This window comes from Pleurodeles waltl, chromosome 3_1 (genome assembly GCF_031143425.1).
Source record: "Pleurodeles waltl isolate 20211129_DDA chromosome 3_1, aPleWal1.hap1.20221129, whole genome shotgun sequence".
NCBI classification, from domain to species: Eukaryota; Metazoa; Chordata; class Amphibia; order Caudata; family Salamandridae; genus Pleurodeles; species Pleurodeles waltl.
The window spans coordinates 33,437,145-33,450,402 of NC_090440.1; the positions used below are offsets into that span (position 1 = coordinate 33,437,145).

Below are 13,258 nucleotides of genomic sequence, written 5' to 3' on the forward strand. Positions count from 1 at the left end.
GTTAGAAGGCCAAAAATGCTGCACCATATTTACAAAGTGGCGCAATGCATGCATTGCGCCACTTTATACCCCTTTGCGCTACAATCTGCCTGCACCAGTCATAATGTATGCAAAGGGGGCGTTCCCCCATAAGGAGGGCCAAAACAATGGTGCAAGGAAAGCTAAGAGATTTCCTTGCGTAATTTTTTTCAGCACTTTTAACTCCTGCTCAGAGCAGGTGTTAAAAGGAGACTTCCATTGGTTACAATGGGCCTCTGGGTGCTTTGCAGGATTAGCGTCAACATTTTTTACGCTTATCCTGCAAAACGTGGGACTAGCGTAATAAATGTTGATGCTAGTCCCCTAACTACTGCCATGGTGCGCCATATTTTAAATACGGTGCACACATGGTGGCGTTAGGGGGGCGTTAAGGGGTGCAGCCCCACTTTTCTTAAATATGCCCCTTGGTGTTTGCTCAAAACGTTGAATGCCAAAATTCAGACTCAAAGTTTTTCCTGAACAAGCCTCCTGCAGATCCTGCCAAGCTCAGTCTAAAACTTCACCCCTCTCCTTTTCATGAGCATCTAACCCTTCGAGGGCAGCACATGCCCACCTTTGCGCCCTCACATTCACTCATCATCTCAGGTTCCAAAAAGCACTGATTTAAAAAATTCCTCTTGTTGATGTTCATGACATTTCTTCTTTTGACAGAGGTTTGAGCCGGCACTGAGGCATCATTTTCATACGATTCATCAGCAGTGGCACTTCCACTCTAAACCGAGGTTGGTCACCGATTCAGACAGCATTTACCTGGTCTTCTTTAGCCATGGATATTCCACTCTATGGGAACATGTTCACTGACAAAGCCATGACTCAACTTCACTTTCCTACCTCCATCATCTACAGCACATCTACACTTTGGTGTCCATGTACACAAACCAGCCACCGTTCCGTAGCCTCACTTCACATAGAGAATGTCGATCCTAGCTCATCATGTTCACCAACACGGCCAAGATTGTATTAGTCTTTCTCATCCATGGACATTGCACTGTGTGCTTACATGCGCACTGACACAGACATGAATCTATTACCCTTTCTCACATTTATCACCTATGACCAGTCCACATTTTGGGGCTCATGTACTACAACTCAGCCATACTCCTGTTTCCCCTCTTCCTTCCTAACAGACCCAGCCACCACTCTGGTGCTGTTCCTCACACATAGAACTTCCAGTATGCGCAATGATCTGCTCCCTATAAACATCCCACTATTAAAAGTGATTTAAACACCACCCTGTACTTCCCAGGTCCAGCAATCTCAGCGCTTATTAAAGAGATAAATTCAGTATATCATCAGAATCATTGGGTGTGATTTAAGGTTTGATGGACAGGTTATTTTGGGGATAGCGGAGGACATTACCAATGCCATCCCAACGGTACTGCGTCTGCCAAGTTTAGACATGACAGCCAGCCCAGCAGTCATTCCTGCACATAAAAAGGAATCCACCATCACTGTGGTTCCTTTCAGTTAATAAAGGTTTTCACCAAGAGTTGAGGGGGATTGGTTTTTATCTTTCCCTCAATGCAAGGTTTTTCTTGGCAGTGATGGACAGGAAAACAAAAGATATTACAACATCCACCCTAAATAGGGCAGGCATTCTAATACCATTCCTCAGATGGGCGATACTCCAGCGGGCTGTTGGAGGAAGTATTCTATCAACAGGGCCGATAGGGGCTCCATTGAGGAATAAATAGGGTCTGCCCATCTCTAAATGAAGGGGGTGGTCCTAGGATTTGGTGGACAGGGTAATCAGCTGTGCTTGCTACTAAGCACCCTGTCCACCAAACTCTAAATCAGGGTCAGTATTTATATGTAAAAGCCTTTCATGAGAGTTTTTAACCGAAATCTTTTTTTTAGCTGAGCATCGAAGACTTACATTCCATAATGCATCACGGAGGAAAAGTCGTACTCCAGGCCAAGGTTGTTGGTGTTCTCTTTGTTAAAGTTGCTGATGCTGTCTGTTAGGATTAGCAGACAAAAAGATGAGTTAGCGAGGACTGAGTCTGGTACGGCACATTTTAATAAAGGGAAGATCACAGCTCACTGGGGGTCAGTGCTGCCTTCACCAAATCAGGGGTTAGAAGTGTATACTGGCTAAGCTGTCGAATTTCGAACATGGGGGAATGAGTTTAAATCTGGCACTTGGTACAAGATGGAAAAACATGTGATTTGAGGTAAATCACTTATTCGCTTCAGTAAGATAAATGAAGTTGTGAATTTCTAAATGTAAATCCTATTTGATGAAGAGCACCACCTTTCTCCTGAGTAAGTTTCACACTAATAAATACTAGTGCCTACATGCATTGGGGAGGGATGCACGGGGGTTTCGGCCACGTTTATTTCTAACTCACTGTTGTCTGTTTGAAGAGAAAATCATCATGTTTTTTCCCTTATGAAACCCTTTTTGCCTCATAAAGTGATCCAACCCCCTGGATAAACTCCAGGGCACACCCTTCTCCTTAGATTGCAGTGTAATTGCATTTACATAGCGCTAGCTACCCATGACAAGGCACTGAAGCAATTTATGCCTGGAAGCACATTGCGTTGGGCACCCATGATTTATTGGTTGTTGGTTATTGGAAATAGTCTCAATCTCAATTTATAGGAGTAAAGGATGATCATTTGGGAAGTGGTGTAGATGGTTTGTGGAATTAATACATGAAAGAGGAGGTTAGGTCATGTTAGTTTGTGAGAATGATTTACAAAGGTGATTTATATGAAAAGTTTGAATAAAATTAGGACATTAGCAGTAATACAAAAATAAAGATTAAGGTAAACATGCCTGTGACTTAACGTAGGATATGGTCAGAGACAGGGGGCATGCAGAGTATGAAAAATAAGGAAATAGTCATTTGAATGAAAAGGAGAGGAGAGTTTTTATGCAGAGTTTTGGGGATACAGAAGAGACTTTTTGAGATTCCATGAAATCAGAGGATGAAAAAACTATAGAAAGAAACACCATTATTTGCATGTGAGATCGTGAAGTGAGAAAGAGTGGTACTCAAGGTGCTGTACATCTCATCTGGCCTGGTCCTAATAAACAACACATGCTTTTAGTCAGGTTTTTGTTACTTTTCTAAGACAACCTGTTTCAGAGTGTTCCGGTTGGATTTTCAATCCAACACAAAATGCAATTTGCATTGGATTGCAAGCCAAAGTAACTAAAAGTTGCGCTTTGTTCTGCTTTTCATTACTTTGAGGCAAGGTGACGTTCCATGGTGGTGGATCGTTGTTCCTATGCAACTACCCATTGGTTTGGCATAAATCCCTAACTACAAACAATGGGAGACGGGGATGTGGGCCAAAATCCTGAGCCTCCACGAGAGAAGTGTAAGTAGATTAAGGGGGTCATTCTGACCCTGGCGGTCTTGGACCGCCAGGGCAAGAATGACGGAAGCACCGCCAACAGGCTGGCGGTGCTTCATTCACTATTCTGACGCCGCGGTCGCACCGCCGGGTCCTGCGTTTTCCTGCCGATTTTCCCCCGGCGGTGATAATCCGCCAGGGCAGCGCTGCGAGCAGCGCTGCCGTGGGGATTATGACCCCCTTACCGCCAGCCTGTTTCTGGCGGTTTACACTGCCAGGAAGAGGCTGGCGGTAAGGGGTGTCCTGAGCCCCCTAACAGGGCCCCGGCCTGCTTTTCACTGTCTGCATGGCAGACAGTGAAAAGCGCGACGGGTGCAACTGCACCCGTCGCATGGCCGCAACACCGCCGGCTCCATTAGGAGCCGGCTCCTGTGTTGCGGCCTCATTCCCGCCGGCCCAGCGGGAATGTTGGAATGGGGGCCGCGTTATTGCGGCCGCATGGCGGCTGCTTGGCGGTTCCCGCCTGGCGGGCGGCCAAGGTTGGAATCACCCCCTAAATGTTTTAATTTCTCCTTGCTTTCCTACTTCCCACTTGTGCACTGTATTGTACAGCACAAATACAAAGTGGGAAAAGTCTGAAAGCATACTTCTTGTATTAAAAGAGACCCTTTTCAGCACAAACACTATGCTTCAGTCAGTGCAGACACTCTAGCACTATGGCGCAAGGGTCTCTGCGTTGGCACATGTCTGCCTAAAGTCTGCCACCAGCTCTAGGAGAGAGCAGAATAGCACCACATCTTAGTACTGCATTCACAAAATGCAGTGCAGTGTCTTAACCCGCTGCGCTGCGTGACTTCTCTGTAAATCTGGACCCGGTGTCTCTGGCTGGCATTTTTAAGTAGGCAAAGAACAAACTGTTTCAAAGGAAGCATTGCTGCAGTTAATGCCATTTGTAGTGATAACCTTTATAAAAAAGACACCAGACTTCTTGTGACAGTAATAAATATTGATCACCGTAACCAAGGGTCAGACTGATAGAAATAGTGTGTTGGTGGGTATCTGTGATCAAAACTCTGCTGAACCAATCAGGTGCATAAGTCAGTGCCAAGTTGAGTCCATCAGAAATCTGCGTTGTACGCAGTTTGCCCACTCAGTAGTAATGGTAGCCCAGGAAGTATCACTGACCGGGCAAGATGTTCTCTGTCATGATGTTCACGTAATTGTCACGGTCGCTGCGGCTCTGCTCGTGGTAGAAGCCCAGGGCATGGTTCAGCTCATGCTGTATGGTTCCTTTTGACATACATCCCGGGGAGAGAGATACCTGCTGAACTCCCCCTGTCTTCCCGATGAATGACCAGCACCTGGAGGAGAAGATGGACCAGGAAGATACATAAATCACTGTATTGGCACCTTCAGCAAAAGAATATTACAAGATTGCCCCGTACAAGGCATCGGCCTCTGCACCTCCTCACCAACTGTGGCTATCTGCAAGGGAGGAGAGATTCTTGCACAGTGACAATGTGCAGTCTAGGTTGTAATAAAAGCCCTTGCATGCACAGGAAAGCTGTGTCACCCTGCACCAGTTTGATTCATTTCTTGACTACTTTATGATAGTTTTGTCCAAGTGGACTCCTCATCTATGAGTATTGTCTGCCTGGTGGGGTAGATCTACCAGGTGGCCATAGGTAAATCTGTACCTCCATAACTAGGGTTCATACTCCAACAAAGCCAGTGTTCTGGTTGTTTTTGGCATGTTACACGTGTGATGTGTAGCTGAGAAAGCATATGCATTGTGAGTGGCATCCTAAAATGATTGGTCCCTTTAGGATGTCTTTATCCTTTGTGTAAGTGTTTCTCCCACTGGAATTTTACAATTACACTATCATGGCTCTATAGGTGGAACTAGGAATATACAGACCATCTCTTTCCTGCTAGAACCAAACCCAGGAAAATGACTTGAGACCCCCTCCTGCCTCTGTGCTGTGATGTGCATTGCCTAGAGAGATCTGGTCAAACATCATCCCTATCAACGCCAGGCTGATACGCTGTAGCACTTTATCTGGCACCTTTGCTCCACTGAACAGGAGAAATATAAACACCACCACAATAAAAGAGTGAAGACCTATGCCTGGCTAGAGCAGAGAGCAGCATAACACAGGATCACAATAGCGTGGACTCAATCTGCACTCATGTACCTCAAGCATGCTAGGATATTGCCTGAGGTTGTATTTAGGTCTCATGAGCAGCTTAGACCTTCTGTGTTTTAGATGTTCTCTATACCATCACAACACTAGGGAATGAACAAAGCATTCAGGACACAGCCATCGGAACCTGTAGGGAATGAACAAAGCATAGAGAATCAAGCCATCAGAACACTAGGGAATGCACAAAGCATAGAGGATCCAGCCATCAGAACACTAGGGAATAAACAAAGCATAGAGGATCCAGCCATCAGAACACTAGGGAATAAACAAAGCATACAGGGTCCAGCCATCAGAACACCAGGGAATGAACAAAGCATAGAGGATCCAGCCATCAGAACACTAGGGAAAAAACAAAGCATACAGGATCTAGCCATCACAACCTCTAGGGAATGAACAAAGCACAGAGGATCCAGCCATCAAAACACTAAGGAATGAACAAAAACATACAGGATCCAGCATCAGAACCTCTAGGGAATGAACAAAGCATACAGGATCCAGCCATCAGAACCTCTTGGGAATGAACAAGGCATGCAGGATGCATCCATCAGAACCTCTAGGGAACTAACAAACCATACAGAATCCAGCCATCACAACACTTGGTAATGAACAAAACATACAGAATCCAGCCATCAGACCTTATAGAAAATGAACAAAGCATAGAGGATCCAGCCATTAGAGCCTCTAGGGAATGAACAACCCATACAGGATGCAGCCATCACAACACAAGGGAATGAACAAAGCATACAGGACCCGTTCATCACAACTTGAGGGAATGAATAAAGCATACAGGATCCAGCCATCAAAACATTAGGGAATGAACACAGCATACAGGATTCAGCCATCAGAACCTGTAGGGATTGAACAAAGCATACAGTATCCAGAAATCAGAATCGCTAGGGAATGAACAAAGCATACAGGACCACACCATCAGAACACTAGGGAATGAACAAAGCATATATGACCCAGCCATCAGAACACTAGGGAATGACAAAGTGTACAGGATCCAGCCATCATAACACTGGGAAATGAACAAAGTTTACAGGATCCAGCCATCATAATACTAGGGAATAAACAAAGCTTATAGGATCAAGCCATCAGAACACTAAGGAATGAACAAAGCATACAGGAGCCAGCCATCAGAACCTCTAGGGATTTAACATAGCCTACAAGAGCCAGTCATCAGAATCTCTTGAGAAAGAACAAATCATACAGGACGTAGCCATCAGAACCTCTAGGGAAAGAACACCAACTATAACAACACTAGGGAATGAACAAAGCATTCAGGATCCAGCCATCAGGACACACGGGAATAAACAAAGCAAACAGGACCCAGTCATCAGAAACTAGGGAATTAACAAGGTGGATGGGATCCAGTCATGAAAACAGTAGGAAATAAACAAAGCATACAGAATCCAGCCATGAGAACCTCTAGGGAATTAACAATGTATAAAGGATCCAGCCATCACAACACTAGGGAATGAATGGAGCATACAGAATCCAGCCATGAGAACTTCTAGGTGATGAACAAAGCTTACAGTATCCAGCCATTAGAGCATCTAGGAGATGAACAAAGCATACAGGACCAACCATCACAACACAAGAAAATAAACAAAGAATACAGGACCCAGCCATCACAACTCTAGGGAATGAACAAGGCATACAGGATCCAGCCATCAGAACACTAGTGAATTAACAAAGCATGCAGGATTCAGCCATCAGAACCTCTAGGGAGTGAACAAAGCATAGAAGATCCAGCCATTACAACTTTAGGAAATGAACAAATCATACAGGATCTAGCCATTACCATACAAGGGAATGAACAAAGTATGCAGGATCCATCCATCAGAACCTCTTGGGAATGCACAAAGCAAAAGAGGATCCAGCCATTAGAACCTTTGGGGAATGAACAAAACATACAAGATCCAGCCATTACAACACTAACAAATGAACAAAGGATTCAGAATCCAGTCATTAGAACCTCTAGGAAATGAACAACACATACAGGAGCCAGGATCAGAACATCTAGGGATTTAACATAGCATACAGAAGCCAGTCATCAGAATCGCTTGAGAAAGAACAAATTATACACGACGTAGCCATCAGAACCTCTAGGGAAAGAACACAAGCTAGCACAACGCTAGGGAATGAACAAAGCATACAGAATCCAGCCATTAGGACACAAGGGAATGAACAAAGCAAACAGGACCCAGCCATCAGAAAATAGGGAATTAACAAGGTGCACAGGTTCCCACCATGAAAACACTAGGAAATGAACAAAGCATACAGGATCCAGCCATGAGAACCTCTAGGGAATGAACAATGTATACAGGATCCAGCCATCACAACACTAGGGAATAAATGGAGCATACCGAATCCAGCCATGAGAACCTCTAGGTAATGAACAAAGCTTACAGAATCCAGTCACTAGAGCCTCTAGGAGATGAACAAACCATACAAGACCAACCATCACAACACAAGAAAATAAACAAAGCATACAGGACCCAGCCATCACAATAATAGGTATTGACCAAGGCATACAGGATCCAGCCATCAGAACACTAGTGAATGAACAAAGCATACAGGATTCAGCCATCAGAACCTCTAGGGAGTGAACAAAGCATAGAAGATCCAGCCATCACAACTGTAGGGAATGATCAAATCATACAGGATTCAGCCATCACAATACAAGGGAATGAACAAAGCATACCGGATCCAGCCATCAGAACCTCTAGGAATGAAGAAGGCATACAGGATCCAGCCATCAGAACACTAGGGAATGAATGAGGCATACAGGATCCAGACTTCACGATCTCTAGTGAATGAACAGATCACACAGGATCCAGCCATCAGAACCTCTAGAGAGTTCAAAAACATGCAGAATCCAGCCATCAGAATATCTAGGGAATAAACAAATCATACAGAATCCAGTCATCCAAACCTCTAGGAAATTAACAATGTATACAGGATTGAGCCATCACAACACTGAGGAATGAACAAAGTATACAAGATCCAGTCATCAGAACCTCTAGGGAATGAACAAAGCATACATGATCCAGCCATCACAACTCAATAGAATAAACAAGGCATACGGGGTCCAGCCATCAGTACCTCTAGGAGTGAGGGAGCATACATAATTCAGCCTTGAGAACCTCTAGGGAATGAAGAAAGCATACAGGATCCAGTCATCAAAACCCTTAAGGAATGATCAAAGCATACAGGATCCAGACATCATATTCTAAAGGGAATTAACAAATCATACAGGATTTAGCCATCACAACACTAGGGAATGAACAAAGCACACATGATTCAGCCATCCTACCACTAGGGAATGAACAAAGCACACAGGATCCAGTTATCAGACCCTCTAGCGAATGAACAAAGCATTCAGGATCCAGTCATCTCAGCCTCTATGAAATGAACAAAGCATATAGGAGCCAGCCATCAGAACCTCTAGAGAAAGAACAAATCATACAGGACATAGCCATCAGAACCTCTAGGGAAAGAACACCAGCCATCACAACACTAGAGAATGAACAAAGCATACAGGATCCAGTCATCAGGATACAAGGGAATGAACAAAGCAAACAGGACCCAGCCATCAGAAACTAGAGAATTAACAAGGTACACAGGATCCCGCCATGAAAACACTAGGAAATGAACAAAGCAAACAGGATCCAGCCATGAGAACCTCTAGGGAATGAACAATGTATACAGGATCCAGCCATCACAACACTAGGGAATGAATGGAGCATTCAGAATGCAGCCATGAGAACCTCTAGGTAATGAACAAAGTTTACAGTATCCAGCCATTAGAGCCTCTAGGAGATGAACAAACCATACAGGACCAACCATCACAACACAAGAAAATAAACAAAGCATACAGGACCCAGCCATCACAACAATAGGTAATGAATAAAGCATACAGGACCCAGCCATGAATGAACAAAGAATACAGGATCCAGCCATCAGAACACTAATGAATGAACAACGCATACAGGATTCAGCCATCAGAACCTCTAGGGAGTGAACAAAGCATAGAAGATCCAGCCATCACAACTGTAGGGAATGATCAAATCATACAGGATTCAGCCATCACAATACAAGGGAATGTACAAAGCATACAGGATCCAATCATCAGAACTTCTTGGGAATGCACAAAGCAAAAGAGGATCCAGCCATCAGAACCTTTAGGGAATGAACAAAACATACAAGATCCAGCCATCACAACACTAGCAAATGAACAAAGTATTCAGGATCCAGGCATTAGAACCTCTAAGAAACAAACAAAGCATATAGGAGCCAGCCATCAGAACCTCTAGGGATATAACATAGCATACAGGATCCAGTCATCAGAAACTCTAGAGAAAGAACAAATCATACAGGACGTAGCCATCAGAACCTCTCGGGAAAGAACACCAGCCAGCACAACACTAGGGAAGGAACAAAGGATTCAGGATCCAGTCATTGGAACCTCTAGGGAATGAACAAAGCATACAGGATCCAGTCATCAAAACCTCTAGGGAATGAAAAAAGCATACAGGATCCAGCCATCAGACCTTCTAGGGACTAAACAAAGCATAGGGGATCCAGCCAATAGAGATCATCCATCAGAACCTCTAGGGATATAACATAGCATACAGGATCCAGTCATCAGAAACTCTAGAGAAAGAACAAATCATACAGGACGTAGCCATCAGAACCTCTCGGGAAAGAACACCAGCCAGCACAACACTAGGGAAGGAACAAAGGATTCAGGATCCAGTCATTGGAACCTCTAGGGAATGAACAAAGCATACAGGATCCAGTCATCAAAACCTCTAGGGAATGAAAAAAGCATACAGGATCCAGCCATCAGACCTTCTAGGGAATAAACAAAGCATAGGGGATCCAGCCAATAGAGAATGAACAAATCATACAGGATCCAGTCATTAGAAGCTCTAGGGAATTAACAAAGCATACAAGATCCAGCCATCATAACACTAGGGAATGAAAATAATACAGGCTCCAACCCTCAGAACACTAGGGAATGAACACAGCATACAGGATTCAACCATCAGAATCTCTAGGGATTAAACAAAGCATACAAGATCCAGTCATCAGAATCTGTAGGGAATAATCAAGTCATACAGGGTTCAGCCATCAGAACCTCTAGGGAAAGAAATAAGCGTACAGGCACCAGCCATCACAACACTAGCGAATGAACAAACATATAGGACCCAGCCATCAGAACACTAGGGAGTGAGCAATGCATACCGGACCCGGCCATCACAACACTAGGGAATGAGCAAAGTGTGCAGGATCCAGCCATCACAACACTAGGGAATGAACAAAGCATACCGGATCCAGCCATCAGAACCTCTAGGAATGAAGAAGGCATACAGGATCCAGCCATCAGAACACTAGGGAATGAATGAGGCATACAGGATCCAGACTTCACGATCTCTAGTGAATGAACAGATCACACAGGATCCAGCCATCAGAACCTCTAGAGAGTTCAAAAACATGCAGAATCCAGCCATCAGAATATCTAGGGAATAAACAAATCATACAGAATCCAGTCATCCAAACCTCTAGGAAATTAACAATGTATACAGGATTGAGCCATCACAACACTGAGGAATGAACAAAGTATACAAGATCCAGTCATCAGAACCTCTAGGGAATGAACAAAGCATACATGATCCAGCCATCACAACTCAATAGAATAAACAAGGCATACGGGGTCCAGCCATCAGTACCTCTAGGAGTGAGGGAGCATACATAATTCAGCCTTGAGAACCTCTAGGGAATGAAGAAAGCATACAGGATCCAGTCATCAAAACTCTTAAGGAATGATCAAAGCATACAGGATCCAGACATCATATTCTAAAGGGAATTAACAAATCATACAGGATTTAGCCATCACAACACTAGGGAATGAACAAAGCACACATGATTCAGCCATCCTACCACTAGGGAATGAACAAAGCATACAGGATCCAGTTATCAGACCCTCTAGCGAATGAACAAAGCATTCAGGATCCAGTCATCTCAGCCTCTATGAAATGAACAAAGCATATAGGAGCCAGCCATCAGAACCTCTAGAGAAAGAACAAATCATACAGGACATAGCCATCAGAACCTCTAGGGAAAGAACACCAGCCATCACAACACTAGAGAATGAACAAAGCATACAGGATCCAGTCATCAGGATACAAGGGAATGAACAAAGCAAACAGGACCCAGCCATCAGAAACTAGAGAATTAACAAGGTGCACAGGATCCCGCCATGAAAACACTAGGAAATGAACAAAGCAAACAGGATCCAGCCATGAGAACCTCTAGGGAATGAACAATGTATACAGGATCCAGCCATCACAACACTAGAGAATGAATGGAGCATTCAGAATGCAGCCATGAGAACCTCTAGGTAATGAACAAAGTTTACAGTATCCAGCCATTAGAGCCTCTAGGAGATGAACAAACCATACAGGACCAACCATCACAACACAAGAAAATAAACAAAGCATACAGGACCCAGCCATCACAACAATAGGTAATGAATAAAGCATACAGGACCCAGCCATGAGTGAACAAGGAATACAGGATCCAGCCATCAGAACACTAATGAATGAACAACGCATACAGGATTCAGCCATCAGAACCTCTAGGGAGTGAACAAAGCATAGAAGATCCAGCCATCACAACTTTAGGGAATGAACAAATCATAAAGGATCCAGCCATCACAACACTAGCAAATGACAAACGATTCATGATCCAGTCATTAGAACCTCTAGGGAATGAACAAAGCATACAGGATCCACTCATCAAGTCCTCTAGGGAATGAACAAAGCATACACGATCCAGCCATCAGACCTTCTAGAGAATAAACTAAGCATAGGGGATCCAGCCAATGGAGCCTCATGGGAATGTACAAATCCTACAGGATCCAGTCATTAGAATCTCTAGGGAATTTATAAAGCATAAGAGATCCAGCCATCACAACACTAGGGAATGAATAAGAAAACAGGCTCCAACCCTCAGAACACTAGGGAATGAACACAGCATACAGGATTCAACCATCAGAATCTCTAGGGATTGAACAAAGCATACAAGATCCAGTTATCAGAATCTGTAGGGAATAAACAAGTCATACAGGATTCAGCCATCAGAACCTCTAGGGAAAGAACAAAGCGTACAGGATCCAGCCATCACAACACTAGGGAATGAACAAACATATAGGATCCAGCCATCAGAACACTAGGGAGTGAACAATGCATACAGGACCCAGCCATCAGAACACTAGGAAATGAACAAATTGTGCAGGATCCAGCCATCACAACACTAGGGAATGAACAAATCATGCAGGATCCAACCATCAAAACCTCTAGGAAATTAGCAATGTATACAGGATTGACCCATCACAACACTGGGGAATGAACAAAGCATACAAGATTCAGCCATCACAACTCAAGGGAATAACCAAGGAATATAGGGTCCAGCCATCAGTACCTCTAGGGAATGAAGGGAACATACAGAATTCAGCCTTGAGAACATCTAATGAATGAACAAAGCATACAGGATACAGCCATTAGAGCCTCTAGGAGATGAACAAAGCATTCGTCATCCAGCCATCACATCACAAGGGAATGAACAAACCATACAGGACAGGGTCATCACAACACTATGGAATGAACAAAGCATACAGGATCCAGCCATTAGAGCACTAG

General features: G+C 44.0%; 1 protein-coding gene across 1 annotated transcript in view; it reads right to left on the reverse strand.

Annotated features, from left to right (window-relative positions):
- Nucleotides 1-13,258, reverse strand: part of LOC138283729 (embryonic protein UVS.2-like) — a 47,339-nt gene that overhangs the window by 16,875 nt on the left and 17,206 nt on the right. The window contains exons 6-7 of the mRNA XM_069221774.1: nucleotides 4,531-4,706; nucleotides 1,916-1,997 (exon numbers count right to left, since the gene is read on the reverse strand). Coding sequence (XP_069077875.1) covers nucleotides 1,916-1,997; nucleotides 4,531-4,706 — 258 coding nt within the window. The remainder of the gene's footprint in view (nucleotides 1-1,915; nucleotides 1,998-4,530; nucleotides 4,707-13,258) is intronic.